At 52.6% G+C, this 12,623-nt stretch overlaps 1 protein-coding gene across 1 annotated transcript in view; it reads left to right on the top strand.

The window, feature by feature from the left end:
* Lhpp (phospholysine phosphohistidine inorganic pyrophosphate phosphatase) overlaps nt 1-10,182 on the top strand; it is a 97,351-nt gene extending 87,169 nt beyond the window's left edge. The window contains exon 7 of the mRNA XM_021211033.2: nt 9,315-10,182. Within this exon, the coding sequence (XP_021066692.1) occupies nt 9,315-9,411 (97 nt within the window). The 3' untranslated portion in view covers nt 9,412-10,182. The remainder of the gene's footprint in view (nt 1-9,314) is intronic.
* Nucleotides 10,183-12,623: the final 2,441 nt, after the last annotated feature.

The following is a 12,623-nucleotide window of genomic DNA, read 5'->3' on the forward strand; positions in this document are numbered from 1 at the left end:
TACTCCATTGTGTAAATGTACCACATTTTCTGTATCCATTCTTCTGTTGAGGGACATCTGGGTTCTTTCCAGCTTCTGGCTTTTATAAATAAAGCTGCTATGAACATAGTGGAGCATGTGTCTTTATTACAAGTTGGAACATCTTCTGGGTATATGCCCAGGAGAGGTATTGCTGGATCTTCTGGTAGTACTATGTCCAATTTTCTGAGGAACCGCCAAACTGATTTCCAGAGTGGTTGTACCAGCTTGCAATCCCACCAGCAATGGAGGAGTGTTGCTTTAAGATTAACTCTTTAGCAAAGATATCCAGGCCTGAGGTAGAAGAACGATATTCCTTCTGTGGACAAGTCCAGTGTCACTCTAGCAGAGATGCTAGTGCATCTGAAATGATGACCCCTGGGTAGGGTGGAGTCACAGGCAGTCCTTCCTATGTCCTGTTAGTCAGTGCAGGCTCAGCCTGTCACTCGTAGACACCCTTAGTTATTCCTACATCAATGCACCTCAGGGGGGCAGCTTGCTTAGGGCGGGGTTTGGCCCAGGCTTTGTGGAATATGCTGTCTCCTATATCACTTAGTGCCTCCTGTGGCCTGTGTCCCTTTCGGGTGCTCTGACTATCTGGATGCCCTGTTTAATGCTCCTTAGTGGAGCAGATGTGGTAGAGGCAGAGACTGCTCCAGCAGTCCCTGGAGAGCCTTGAGGTCAGGAACCAGTTCCTAAGCTCCAGTCACACTTGCATGGAGTAGGAACTCCCTGGGGGCAAGCAATGTGCTCCCCAACAGTGGGGCCCTGTGAAGGGAGGGAGCCTTCTCTGGGACCAGCATGGTCAGGACAGAGGTTCTAAGTGTAAACACCGCCCTGCCACCTGGTATTCTGGGCAGGTTTTTTTCAGGAGTATCAGTGCCCCCTCCCAGGGTACCAAGCCCTTGGTGGCCTCACTTCTGTCTACAGGATCCCTGGCTCAGTCACTGGGCTCTGTCCATTACAATAAAGGTAGTATTAGGTCCTCAAGTAGCAGGATTCAGTGATGCTGGCCAGCTTCAAGACCAGGGAGGGTACCCCCTCTCCATGCCTTTGTTCTCCTGGCACCACCATGAAGATTCAGAGCCTAGGGGTGTATCCTTGGGAAGCTGGCTTGAGGAGGGGAGGGCAGAGTAGCTTTTCTGGAGGCCCTGAGTGGGTGGACACCTGGCCCTGTGCCCTGGGTGTGGCAAGTACAGATCTCTCGGGGACTCAACTGTTGCACTCGGCAAGGGCTGGGACCAGCTTGTTTAAATCCACACACACGTACCAGGTGCTTACCATGTTTTCATCAAAACATGAACAGCTGTCAGAGGTTCCTCTATCCCAGGGCAGCTGCCAGCCCCAATAGACCTGCCTTTGCTAGCCTTTCGGAGACCGTTGCTCGTCCGTCGCCTGACAGCTCAGTCCTGGGACCCCATGGGATCTAGACCAGACTGCATATGTTTCCAAGCCAACCTCTGAACGCCAGCTCCGTGACCACTTACTGTTTCTGATCCTTGGTTTGTTAACTGGAAGGTGGGGCTCCTCTCAGCTCAGTGACTTAGAGAAAGGAGGCTCTGAGGGCCGGTCTGCCTAAGAACACGGGGATGAAAAAGCCAGTCTTCTAGGAACTCCCGTGTCTCGATGTGCTGGTAGAGGCGAGGCTATGACTGATAGCACAAAGGTGTAGAGGAGTGGGGGATGCTCAGTTTGGGAGTCATGGACATAGAGTGGGTACCTAAGGAGGAGGAGGGAACTGGGAGTCGGAAGGGGTCAAAGAAAACTGCCTGGTGCACATGGCATGTTCCTTGGGGATTGACTCTCAGTTGGAAAAGCACTTGAGTGAAGGGTGCCTAGCATTAACAATGAGCAATAGGGGGCTGGAGAGATGATGGCTCAGCGGTTAAGAGCACTGACTGCTCTTCCAGAGGTCCTGAGTTCAATTCCCAGCAACCACATGGTGGCTCCCAACCATCTGTAATGGGATCTGATGCCCTCTTCTGGTGTGTCTGAAGACAGCGACAGTGTACTCATATGCATTAAATACATAGATAGATAGATAGATAGATAGATAGATAGATAGATAGATAGATAGATAGATCTTTTAAAAAGAAGAGGAGGAGGAAGAATGAGTAATAGAGCCAGGCAGTGGTGACACACACCTTTAATCCCAGCACTCAGGAGACAGAGGCAGGAGGGTCTCTATGAGTTTGTGGCCAACCTAGTCTACAGAGTGAGTTCCTGGACAGCCAGGACTACACAGAAAGACCCTGTCTCAGACAAAACAAAATAAAGCACGATCCATAGAGACAGGTGGAGGTGGGACAGGAGCACTTGGCCCTGTCCCCTTGTACAGCTGCCTACAGCCTCAGCCCACTGTTAGGTCCCCCAAATTGCTCAAGAAGGTAGATTATAGCTTTTAGCCTTATTTTCTGTTGTTTTGGGTTTTTAGCCTTGGCTGACCTGGAACTCACTATGTAGATCAGGTTGGCCTCAAACTCAAAGAGATCTGCCTATTTCTGCTGGAATTAAAGATGTCTGCCACCATACCTGGCTGACTTTTAGTTTTGAAGGGCTCTTTATCAGTACCAACCAGAAACTCCAAGGATCCTCGGTAGGTATGTGACTTTTAGTACACCTGCTCCATACTCCAGCCGTGGTCAGCCACTACAGGGAGGACTCCTAGGACACCACCGTCATAGCAGCAGCCGGTTCCTGTTCTGCCCACGCTCACCCTGCTGCCGTCTGGGGTGCGTGGGAACCTCACAGGAAGCTGTCCACTGTGGGGAGTAGGTTCAGATGGACCCCTGGGTTGGGGTCTGTCTGGTTGATAGGGGTCATTACTATTAATTCATGAGTAGGCTTGGCCACACAGTGATCCTGAGTGATAGGTAACAGTGACCATAGCAGAACCCCTGTCTGGGTTCCACTGTCAGCTGCCTGCCGGATACAGCCTTACCTAGACCTGATTTGAAGCTGCTCTCGGTGGCCCTTCCCAGAGGCCCCCAGCCTCCCCTCTTGTCAGCGTTCATGAACTATGGATTCTTTTCACCCCATGGTCAAAGCTGAAAACACTTTTCAGCTGAGAGTTGGTCCTGAGGTGGAAGGGGGGGGGGTGCCGTGCCACAGACATCAGGGTCTGTCCAGAGGCCAGCAAGCTCAGTAGCGACACCCAGAGGAGCCGTTCCGAGGAGCCGGATCTAGGTTAGGTTAAATGTTGCACCAACTCAACCATTCCCACTGGGACTCTGGGCTGTCCCCAACCCTTAAGCTGTTGTTTCTTGTCCCTGGAGACACAGGGCACAGGTGCATGGAGTGCTGGGCAGAGCTTTTGGGGATTCTCAGCAAGGTTTGTACCCACACAGGTGGAGAACTTCATGACCTAGAGTGCAGTTCATAGACCCAGGGCTGTGAGTGTCACTTCATGGGGTCAGAGGTAATGAGGCAAGGGTATCTCTGCTCTGGGGTTGAAGTTGGGGAGGCTTGACTCAAAAACGACAAGAGAAAAGGGCTTGGAGACCTACCTACCTTCTCTGGCTATAAACTCAAGCTGCTCTGAAGCCCATTGGGCAGGACACCCCTCCCCTAGACACAGCAGGGCTTCCTGCTGTCAGAAGTCCTAGGGTCCAGGGGAGGAAGCTGGAGGTCAGGATGTCACATGCCCAGCCAGCAGCCATTCCCCTGACCTGAGTCTGTGGCTCTCGAAAATGTGTGAGACTTCTGTTAATTCCCTGCCTCAGTTTACCCATCAGGGCTCAGTGCCCTTGAAACTGGCTTGACAAGCACTACCTCTGGCCGGGGGAGACCCCTGATCCCTCCCACTTGGAGGACAAGTCAGCTTTGGGCTCCAGGTTCCTGAGGCACTGTCTGTCTCAGGGGAGCTTAGTTAGATGAGCCCAAACCCACCGTAGGTCTTCAGCTGTAGATGGAACTGAGGCCACCAGGGACCTCAGGGAGCCCTGGGTCTACAACAGGCAACATGAGTCCTTCTGCCTCTGGACTGCACGCCCAGCCTCCAACATATGCTGCCCACATGCATGGAGGGTGTGTCTCAGTTGCAGGCATAGGTCCCCACCCCACTCTTAGCTCTACTGACTTGCTGACAGGTTTTTGCCCTGATGGGGTTGGAGTAAGAGTGAGAACAGCCAGCTGGAGCCCTGGGAAGGGGGTGGAGCTCGGGCATAACAGTATTGGAGCACATCTGTGAGTCGGGGCTCCTCACCACCACACAGAAGGCTGGCTGGGAGCTCTGCCCTCCTCAGCCCCCTTGCTTCCATGGAGAAGTGCGGGGATTTGGGGTTAGGCTGGTTAGCCCTCACAGTGTATCATATTTTCAGATGCACCCCACTTCTGCTGGGGTGCTCCCACTGCAGAGCCAAAATGGCAGAGCATTGGGCAAGACACTGGACCAGACCCTGGCCACATTCTTCCTCTGTTGGGCTGCCAAGAGATGAAACTTTTTGGTCACCTGTGTTGATTGGAATTCTGACTGCAAGGGAGGTGCCAGCCATAGAAGATGTTTCCACTCCCTTTAGTGGCCAGTGAGCCATATATCCTATGTCATTTGAATGAGAATGGCCTCACTTATTTAAATGTCTGGTTCCCAGCTGGTGAACTGTTTAGGAAGGATTAGGAGGTGTGGCCTTGTTGGAGAAGATGTGTCCCTGGGGAATGGAGTTTCAAAAGCCCAGGCAAGCCCTCCCACATCCCCCTCCATTTTGCCTATAAGATGATAGATGATAGATGGATGGATGGATGGATGGATGGATGGATGGATGGATGGATGGATGGATAGGTGGGTGGATGAATGGATGGATGGATGCCCTCAGCTATTGCTTAGCACTATGCCTGCATGCCTGCTGCCATACTTCCTGCCATGATGATCATAGACTAACCTTCTGAAACTATAAGGAAGCCCCCACTTAAGTGCTTGCTTGCTTGCGTTCATATGCCACTTAGTCATGGTGTCTCTTCACAGCGATAGAAGGTCAGCTCACCTCAGTAGGGGCCCTCTTGGGGACTCTCAGGCCTGCCATTGGCCAGCCTCCCTGGTTAGAGCTGGGTGATAGCTCTGATGCTTGCCATGTGGCCAACCTTCAGATTGCTCCAGGCCAATGAGGAATCCTGACGAAGCCTTGTCCACGGTGGTTTCAGCTGGCGTCAGGTAGAGGCATGGCTGGAGACACAGGCTGAGGGCTGAGGGCTCCAGAGTGCATGTAGACGAGTCAGGTTCCATGAACTAAGGGCACCAGGCAGGCCCAGTTCTCCAAGGGCTGTGACAGGAATAAATCCCTTTGTATGTTCTCAGTCACACCAGACCTTGTTGAGCATAGTGGATAGCAGAGAGGCCTTGCCTAAACAAGGACATAGGCTCCATGGGAAGGATGTCTGCTTAAGTATGTGCATTATCATATGACCCAGTGTTTTCCCCACGGGGAAGGGCAGGGAACCCCCAACTCCAGGAACACTCTTTCCTCACCCACCTCCAGAACCTGGTGTTAGAACAGAGATATAGGAGTGCATACCTGAGAACTGTGTCCCACCCACCCAGCTACACCATGGGAGGTCACTGACCCTCAGGCTCCTTCCTGCCAGCAGCCCAGCATAGGCCTCTTGTCTCCTCCTCTGGAACCCAGGAAACTGTCTTGACTATGTGTGTTATGAGCCAGCAGCTACACTGCAGGAACCCTTTGTTTTGAATGCATGTCTGTGGAGGGTAACCCCTATAGGCTTGAACTTGTAGACCAGGGGAGGCAGATCTCCCAGCCCATCCTCCCGGCCTTTGTAGGAGCTGTGCTTTGGCATCCAGGCTCCCGGGTAGTTTAGATTCCCATTCCACCCACACTCAAATGTCAAAATGCCCTTTGCTTCTGACCCCTGAAGTGATACCCTCTCTCCCTCCAGTTGCGTCAGTGTGGTCTGAAGTTGGCATCACTACCCCATGCTAGTTCCCAGTTCACTGAATGCTCTTTCTCCAGGCAGCCCCAGGACCTGGCCTCAGCCACCAGGGACAGCCAGCCCAACTGGTCCAAAGCAGTGGACAAGAATGCATGCCCCCCCCCTGTAGTGGAGAGAGCCCTATCCTATCCTGTTCTTGGGGAGCAGGCCGTGGCTGGGAGAAAGCGTGAGGGGGCACCCTGGCAGGGTTGCCCCAGAGGAGGTCCTCTGCCATCTGTGCCCTGGAGGTGGAAGTGGCAGATGACAGTCCTCTCTGGGCGCCTTTGCTTGGGTCCCTGTGCCACTTTCTTTTCCTGGGTACAAAGCCCATCCCTGTGAAGCTGGCCCGTGGGCTGTGTGCACAGAACTGCCTTGTTTCTGCCATTACTCAGTCGTTCCCTGCACTCAGCTCCCAGGGCATGTGGAGGAGGCATAGCTAATGACAGGCAGCACCCAGCCTCCCAAGCCCTCTTTGTTCATTCACTGGGTGACAGACACTTCCTGGGTGCTGCTGAGGGCCCGCCCTGCACCGGGGACACTGAGGGCAAGAAACGTATCCCCTCCTTCTAGAAAGCACTCTAGCACCTGCCATCATTGACAGGTGAAGCAGGGTGTGGTCCAACCACCGTGGGACAGGGGACAAGCTCTGTGTGCTCAGAGAGCACGTACTCTATCACTAGTGCAGTCGGAGGTAGGGACCAGTGAGTGGAGTCTTTCGTGAAGGGTAGGTATGTAGGAGTTCCATGGAGCAAGTTTTCAGAGCATTCTAAAAGGCATAGTGGTTAACAGATGATGCAGGAGGAGTGCTTTACGGTAGCCTTGGCTACCGAATGAGAAATGTCGGAAGGGAGGGGGGAAGAAGGGAGGGAGGGGAGGGAGGGAGGGGGAATTATAAAGCTCAGCATGGACAGTGGCTTCTAGATGTGGTGAATAATTCAAGCTAGTGGCTGCCGTGTGGAGGGGTCTAGGCAGGATGGCGCTCTGCTGTGCTGGGGGTCTAGGCTGAGGGTATTGGGGACAGTTAGAAGTTTATACAGGGGAGAGGCCAGAGCAGGTGAGCATGTAAGAGAGAGGGAAGGAGACTGGACTGAAGGGGATTCAGAGGAGGGTAACGGCAAGATGGAAGGAACCAGTCTGGCCTGGAGAGAAAACATCCCCTTTCTCTTGTGAGGAAGCCACCAGACTGCAGCATGGCAGCCATGCTGGTAGAGGCCCACCTGATCTTGCAGCTTTTGTGGGACCTGCCGCATATTGTTATGCAGGGACAGAGGAGGTGTTCGGAAGAAGTGCCTCTCCTAAGCAGGCCCTCAAGCCCCAGACTCTAAACAGTACCCAGATGAACCTGGCGAAGCTGCTTCTGCCCCACTGCCAGCCAGGATCCAAGGGTCAGGGTTGCGGCCGCCAACAGACATCCTGCGTCATCCCCAGGCTACTAGTGAAAGCTGGGCTCCGGCCTTGGATCCTCTAACAGACTCCCTGACCTTCTGGCTACCATCGTGCCCTCAGCCCCAGGTCGTTTCCTATCCCTCCCACACAGGCCCCTCCTGTGACTGTGGAACTGGCTATTCCTACCACCCTTCCCTGTGGAGAGAGGCTCCTCTGATCCCTTCTAGCCCTGGGCCTTAGCAGACGCAAGGAGGTCTCTTCCCTTCAGGCCAGTCATTCTACAGTAGCCAGAATCCAGTCTCCAAAAGAGGACAGCGTGGATTTTAGATGTTGCTAGGCAATGGAGTCACTTCCTTCAGGCGTGGTGAAGTTTTGAGGGGGCAATAATGCAGCAGGTAGATAGAGTTCCCAGGAAGTGTGAGTCAGGCCTGGGGTAATTCCAGCAGCATGCCCCTCTGCAGTGGGAGGATTGCAGAGGCTGGCCCTCCTCCCGCCACACCCTAGTTGACTTGCTTACTGTGACGCCATGAAGCCTGGGGGCAATGGGAAGGGACTTTCTGGTGGCCAAGACCAGATTCTGCCTCCCAGCCCTGGCAAGGCTGCCCATGGCTCCTGGGATGAGGTCCCCACGTCTTCCGAGGACTGTGAAGATGAGCCTACCTGGCCTCCCTAGTCTTGCTGCCTGCTTAGAGCCCATTCTGAATTCAGGACTCGGCCTCCTCAAGGAAGTCACAGGAGGGGTCTGGGCTTTGGGCCTCAGAGTGCATGGTCCCATCAGACTGCAGGCATGGCTAGTGAATGGGTGAAGGGTTAGAGGCGGTCCTAATCCGAAGCATTCTAGCCAAAGAATGGATTTGTCAAGAGCCCCTGGTGCCCCTGTGAGGCAGCAGTGGCCTCCAAGAACTGGGAAACACGATACCCCAGAGCATCAGGGGAGAGAGGAGTTCTGATTGTCGGTTCCCTAGTCGTGCCCCCAAAGCACATGTACCAGGCCAGCACCCCAGTTGCCAAGCGGGGTGTTCTCCCTGGGTTACACTTTCGCTAGAGGCAGATGGAGCCAAGGCCAGCAGTTGCTCTGCCGCAGAGTGGTGTGGAGTGGCTGACAGTAGGAGTGTGTGTGCCTAATGGGACTGCAGAGGAGGGCTCAGCGGGAACCACAGCCCTGGCTGCCGGACAGTGCAGAGAACATGGAGGTTCCTCAGGGTAAAGCCAGGATACATGCTGGAAGGTAGCTTCATTGTAACCAACTGACAGTGGCTTTAGGAGGCTCTTGTAGGGTCACTGGCTGCTAAGATTTGAGTGTGGCTTGTCCCCCGAGGGTTCCTGGGGTAGAGGCTTGGTTCCTAGTGTGACCATGTGGGAGTTGCTGAGCCCTTGGATGATTTGGGATCCAGGGGGAGGGTACTGAGTTACTGTTTTCGGGGGCCTTTGGGGAGGTTCCTGTTCTTCCTCTTCTTTCTCCTCCTCCTCCTCCTCCTCCTCCTCTCCTTCCTCTTCTCCTTCTTCCTCTTCTTCCTCTTCCTCCTCTTCTTCCTCTTCCTCTTCCTCCTCTTCTTCCCCTTCCTCCTCTTCTTCCCCTTCCTCCTCTTCTTCCTCTCCGTCCTCCTCCTCTCCTTCTTCTCAAGACAGAGTTTCTCTGGCTGTCCTAGAACTCACTCTAGACCAGGCTGTCCTCAAACACACCGAGATCTGCCTGCTTCTGCCTCCTGAGTACACCACCATGCTCAGCTTGCAGGCGGTTCTTGTGGACACTGAGCAGAAGAACCTGCTTCATGTGAGTTCCTAAAGTTTAAGCCTGAACCCTGACTCACTCTTGCGTACCACGCAGTGTTCTTATGCTCTCCATGAGGCCTAATGTAGGATTTTTCAGTCTCTAAAGTTGGAACTAACATACATACCTTTTCTTTGTTATGTTACTTGGGCTCTAGTGTACAGTAATAACAAAAATGGGCTGCTGTCCTGCTAGACTAACATGTGGTCCTGTCCTCCAGACCTGGTGATGAGCATCATCCAGAAGTAAAGGCAGATGGGTACGTGGACAACCTTGCGGAGGCCGTGGATCTGCTGCTGAAGTACATGGACAAGTGATCGGCCTCCAGAGACAGTGGACAAGGGCACCCCCTGGTCCCGTGCTCTATTACTGTGCCCTCTTCCCACATACTTTCAGGCCCCAGGTTACCCAAGGCTTTGCCTGAACAGATGCTGGAAGTTCTAGGCTGCTTGTCCCTGGGCCAGAGCCAGCCACACCCTTCCTCACCCTCCCTCTGCTGACTCTCTGTCAACATTCCTCTCTCCCTAGCATCTGGGCAGAGGTTTGTTCCCTTCCCTGGCCCATGCCATGTTTCCCCTAGGGCATCCAGGAGGGTGGAAGAGACCTGTCAGGCCTCCAGAAAATGAAACCCTTGGGCTGGAAGGTCCTTCTGAGACTAAGTCCCTAAACTCCTTTAGTCACCTTTGGCACGTGGTCCTTTAATTGACCATCCAATTGGATGAGATGCACTACCTCCTCGATGAACTCTCTGAATGAGAGGAGTCTACAGAAACCCCAGAGCTGAGCCAGCCTGCCCACCACCCATAGCCCTATCTGGCCCCAGTCAGAGTGACCGATCAGCACTCTGCCTCCAACCCCTGTCCTAGGAAGCAATGCCAGCCACTGTTCTTCATGTCCCCATGAGTTACCCAGACTCGGGCTGGGATGACTCTCAGGAAACTGAAGGTTACCCTCCCACAGAGAGAAATGTCCACCTCTACAGTCAAGACTGCAGGCACAGAAAGCACCTTAGAGTTGGGATGGACAGACTTATACATGTTGTTTCCAGTGTACAGAACAAGCTAATGGCTCAATAAACTTGACCTCAACAGCCCCCCCCTTTGACTCAGCCTTTGTTAGTAAGGGTCCAGAGTGGTCAGAGAATGGAGACCCCCCTCAACAGGGACTTAGATTCTGACGCCTCTGAACAGTAGAGAGGAACTTCTCCCCTGCCCTGCCCTCTAAGAAATTAAGAAGCAGAGACTGGCAGGGCGTGGTATCACACTCAAGAGGAAGAGGCAGGTGGTTCTCTGTGAGTTCAAGGCCAGCCTGGTCCACAAAGGGGTCCAGTACAACTAGAGCTACACAGAGAAACCACATTTGGAAAAAGAGAGGGAGAGGGGGAGAGAGGGGGGAGAGAGAGTTTTGTATAGTTTGGAGGGAGGGAGGGAGGGAGGGAAGGAGAAAGAGAGAGAGAGAGAGAGAGAGAGAGAGAGAGAGAGCAATGGCATCTGATAGTGGTCAAGAATTTCTTCATCTCTAGTGGGAGAACACAGACCAGGACAAACACTCGCACTGCCTCCTATATTTATATATTTAAAGATTTTAATCTCTCTCTCTCTCTCTCTCTCTCTCTCTCTCTCTCTCTCTCTCTCTCTGTGTGTGTGTGTGTGTGTGTGTGTGTGTGTGTGTGTGTGTACACCTCTCTCCTCTACCTTTCCGTAGGTTCTGGGAATCAGACTCAGCTGGTAAAGGTGAGCACCTTTCCCAGCTCAGCCCTCATCAGCCCCCAGTCTTCATTACTACAACAAAATAGCAGAGGCAGGCTCAGCATGCCGGAGTCACATGCTTGTAATTCTTGCATGTAGGGCTCATAAGCAGGATTGTCACAAATTCCAGGCCAGCTTCAGCTACATGGCAAAACTGTCACAAAATGATAACAAAAAATGAAAGAAAGAAAAAAAAAAACAAAACCAGAGAAGAGTGAGTTTTGTATAGCTCAGTTGAGAAGGCTTGGAGGGTACGGTACCGGCTTTGGGCAAAGTCTCTCATAAGACCTCATGGGATCTTCCATGGTGAGACAGGAAGACAGGATGGCCCTTTTGATCCCCCCTCCCCCCGCTGATCTAAGAACTTACCACATTTTAAATGTCCTACCAGCTCCTGACACCACCAACCAGGGGATCAACTCTCCAACTTATGGCTTTGAGGGCAACACAGCCATCTCTGATCATAGTGGCGAGCCATGCTGTCCACGGTGGGACCAGACAAAGGGCCTTCTCCAAGGGGCCCTGGGACAGTATTCCCTCTTAGCCAGTGGCAGGTTTCAGAGTCTGATGGATGGACAGCTGTTACTGCTATTTCTTCTCTGACGCAGAAGCCACTGATGAATCTTCTCGGGAGACAACTTCTCATAAAAAGAAGTCAGCTATGGAATTAGTCCAGTGGGTAAAGAAGTCAGCTGAGAGAGAGCTTGCTGAAAAGGAAGTAGCTGCGAGATGTTTCGGTCAGTTAATTGTTAGCCATTCAATCACGAGGCTGGAATTGACCCCCTCGAACTACCAAGCACTTGAGAGACAGAAGCAGGCAGATCTCTGTGACTTCGAGGCCAGCCTGCTCTACAGAGTGAGTTCTAGAATGGCCAAGCCTACGCTGAGAAACCATCTCGAGGAGACCAGAGAACCAAACAACAACAGAGGGTGTTACCAGTATGTACTTTTTTTTATGTGTGTGTGTGTGTGTGTGTGTGTGTGTGTGTGTGTGCATGTGTGTGTAAGGGTGTCAGAAGCCCTGAAACTAGAGTTACAGTTGTGAGCTATCATGTGGGTGCTGGGAATTGAACCTGTGTCCTCCAGAAGATCATCTAGTGCTTTTAACTGCTGAGCCATCTCTCCAGCCCCTGAAGTGTGCAGTTGTAATCCCCATGCTAAGGAGGTGCAGACAGGAGGATCCTGGGAACTAGATGGCCAGCCATGCCTGGCCCAGTCAGTGAACTCCAGGCTCAGTAAAATACTATTCCAAAAAATAACAGGCAAGATGGCTCAGTGAGTAGGCATTTGCCACCAAGCCTAACAACCTGAGTTTGGTCCCTGGGACCCATATGACAGGAAAGAATTGACTCCTGCAAGTTAATTGTTTTCTGACCTCTATACCTATGCTGTGGCCCATAGACTTGCACACACTCATAAATAAATATAGTGAAAAATAAAAACGTAAGGTAGAAAGGTTGAGGGAGACATCTGACACTGACCTCTGGCTTACACAGACATAGGCAGGCAGGCAGGTAGACAGACAGCAGACAGACAGCAGACAGACAGCAGACAGACACACACACACGGAGGGGGGGTAGTCTGAAGACCAAAACCGAGTTTGACATCTGGCCTCCACGTGTGCACTCATCGGTGCAGCTGTAAACATGTAAAGGGGTCAGAGGCCCTCTGAGATCCCCTAGACACGGACAGTTCCTTTTGGTACGGTGTAAACATGTAAAGGAGTCAGAGGCCCTCTGAGATCCCCTAGACAAGGACAGTTCCTTTTGGTACGGTGTAAA

This window comes from Mus pahari, chromosome 1 (genome assembly GCF_900095145.1).
Source record: "Mus pahari chromosome 1, PAHARI_EIJ_v1.1, whole genome shotgun sequence".
Classification (NCBI taxonomy): Eukaryota; Metazoa; Chordata; class Mammalia; order Rodentia; family Muridae; genus Mus; species Mus pahari.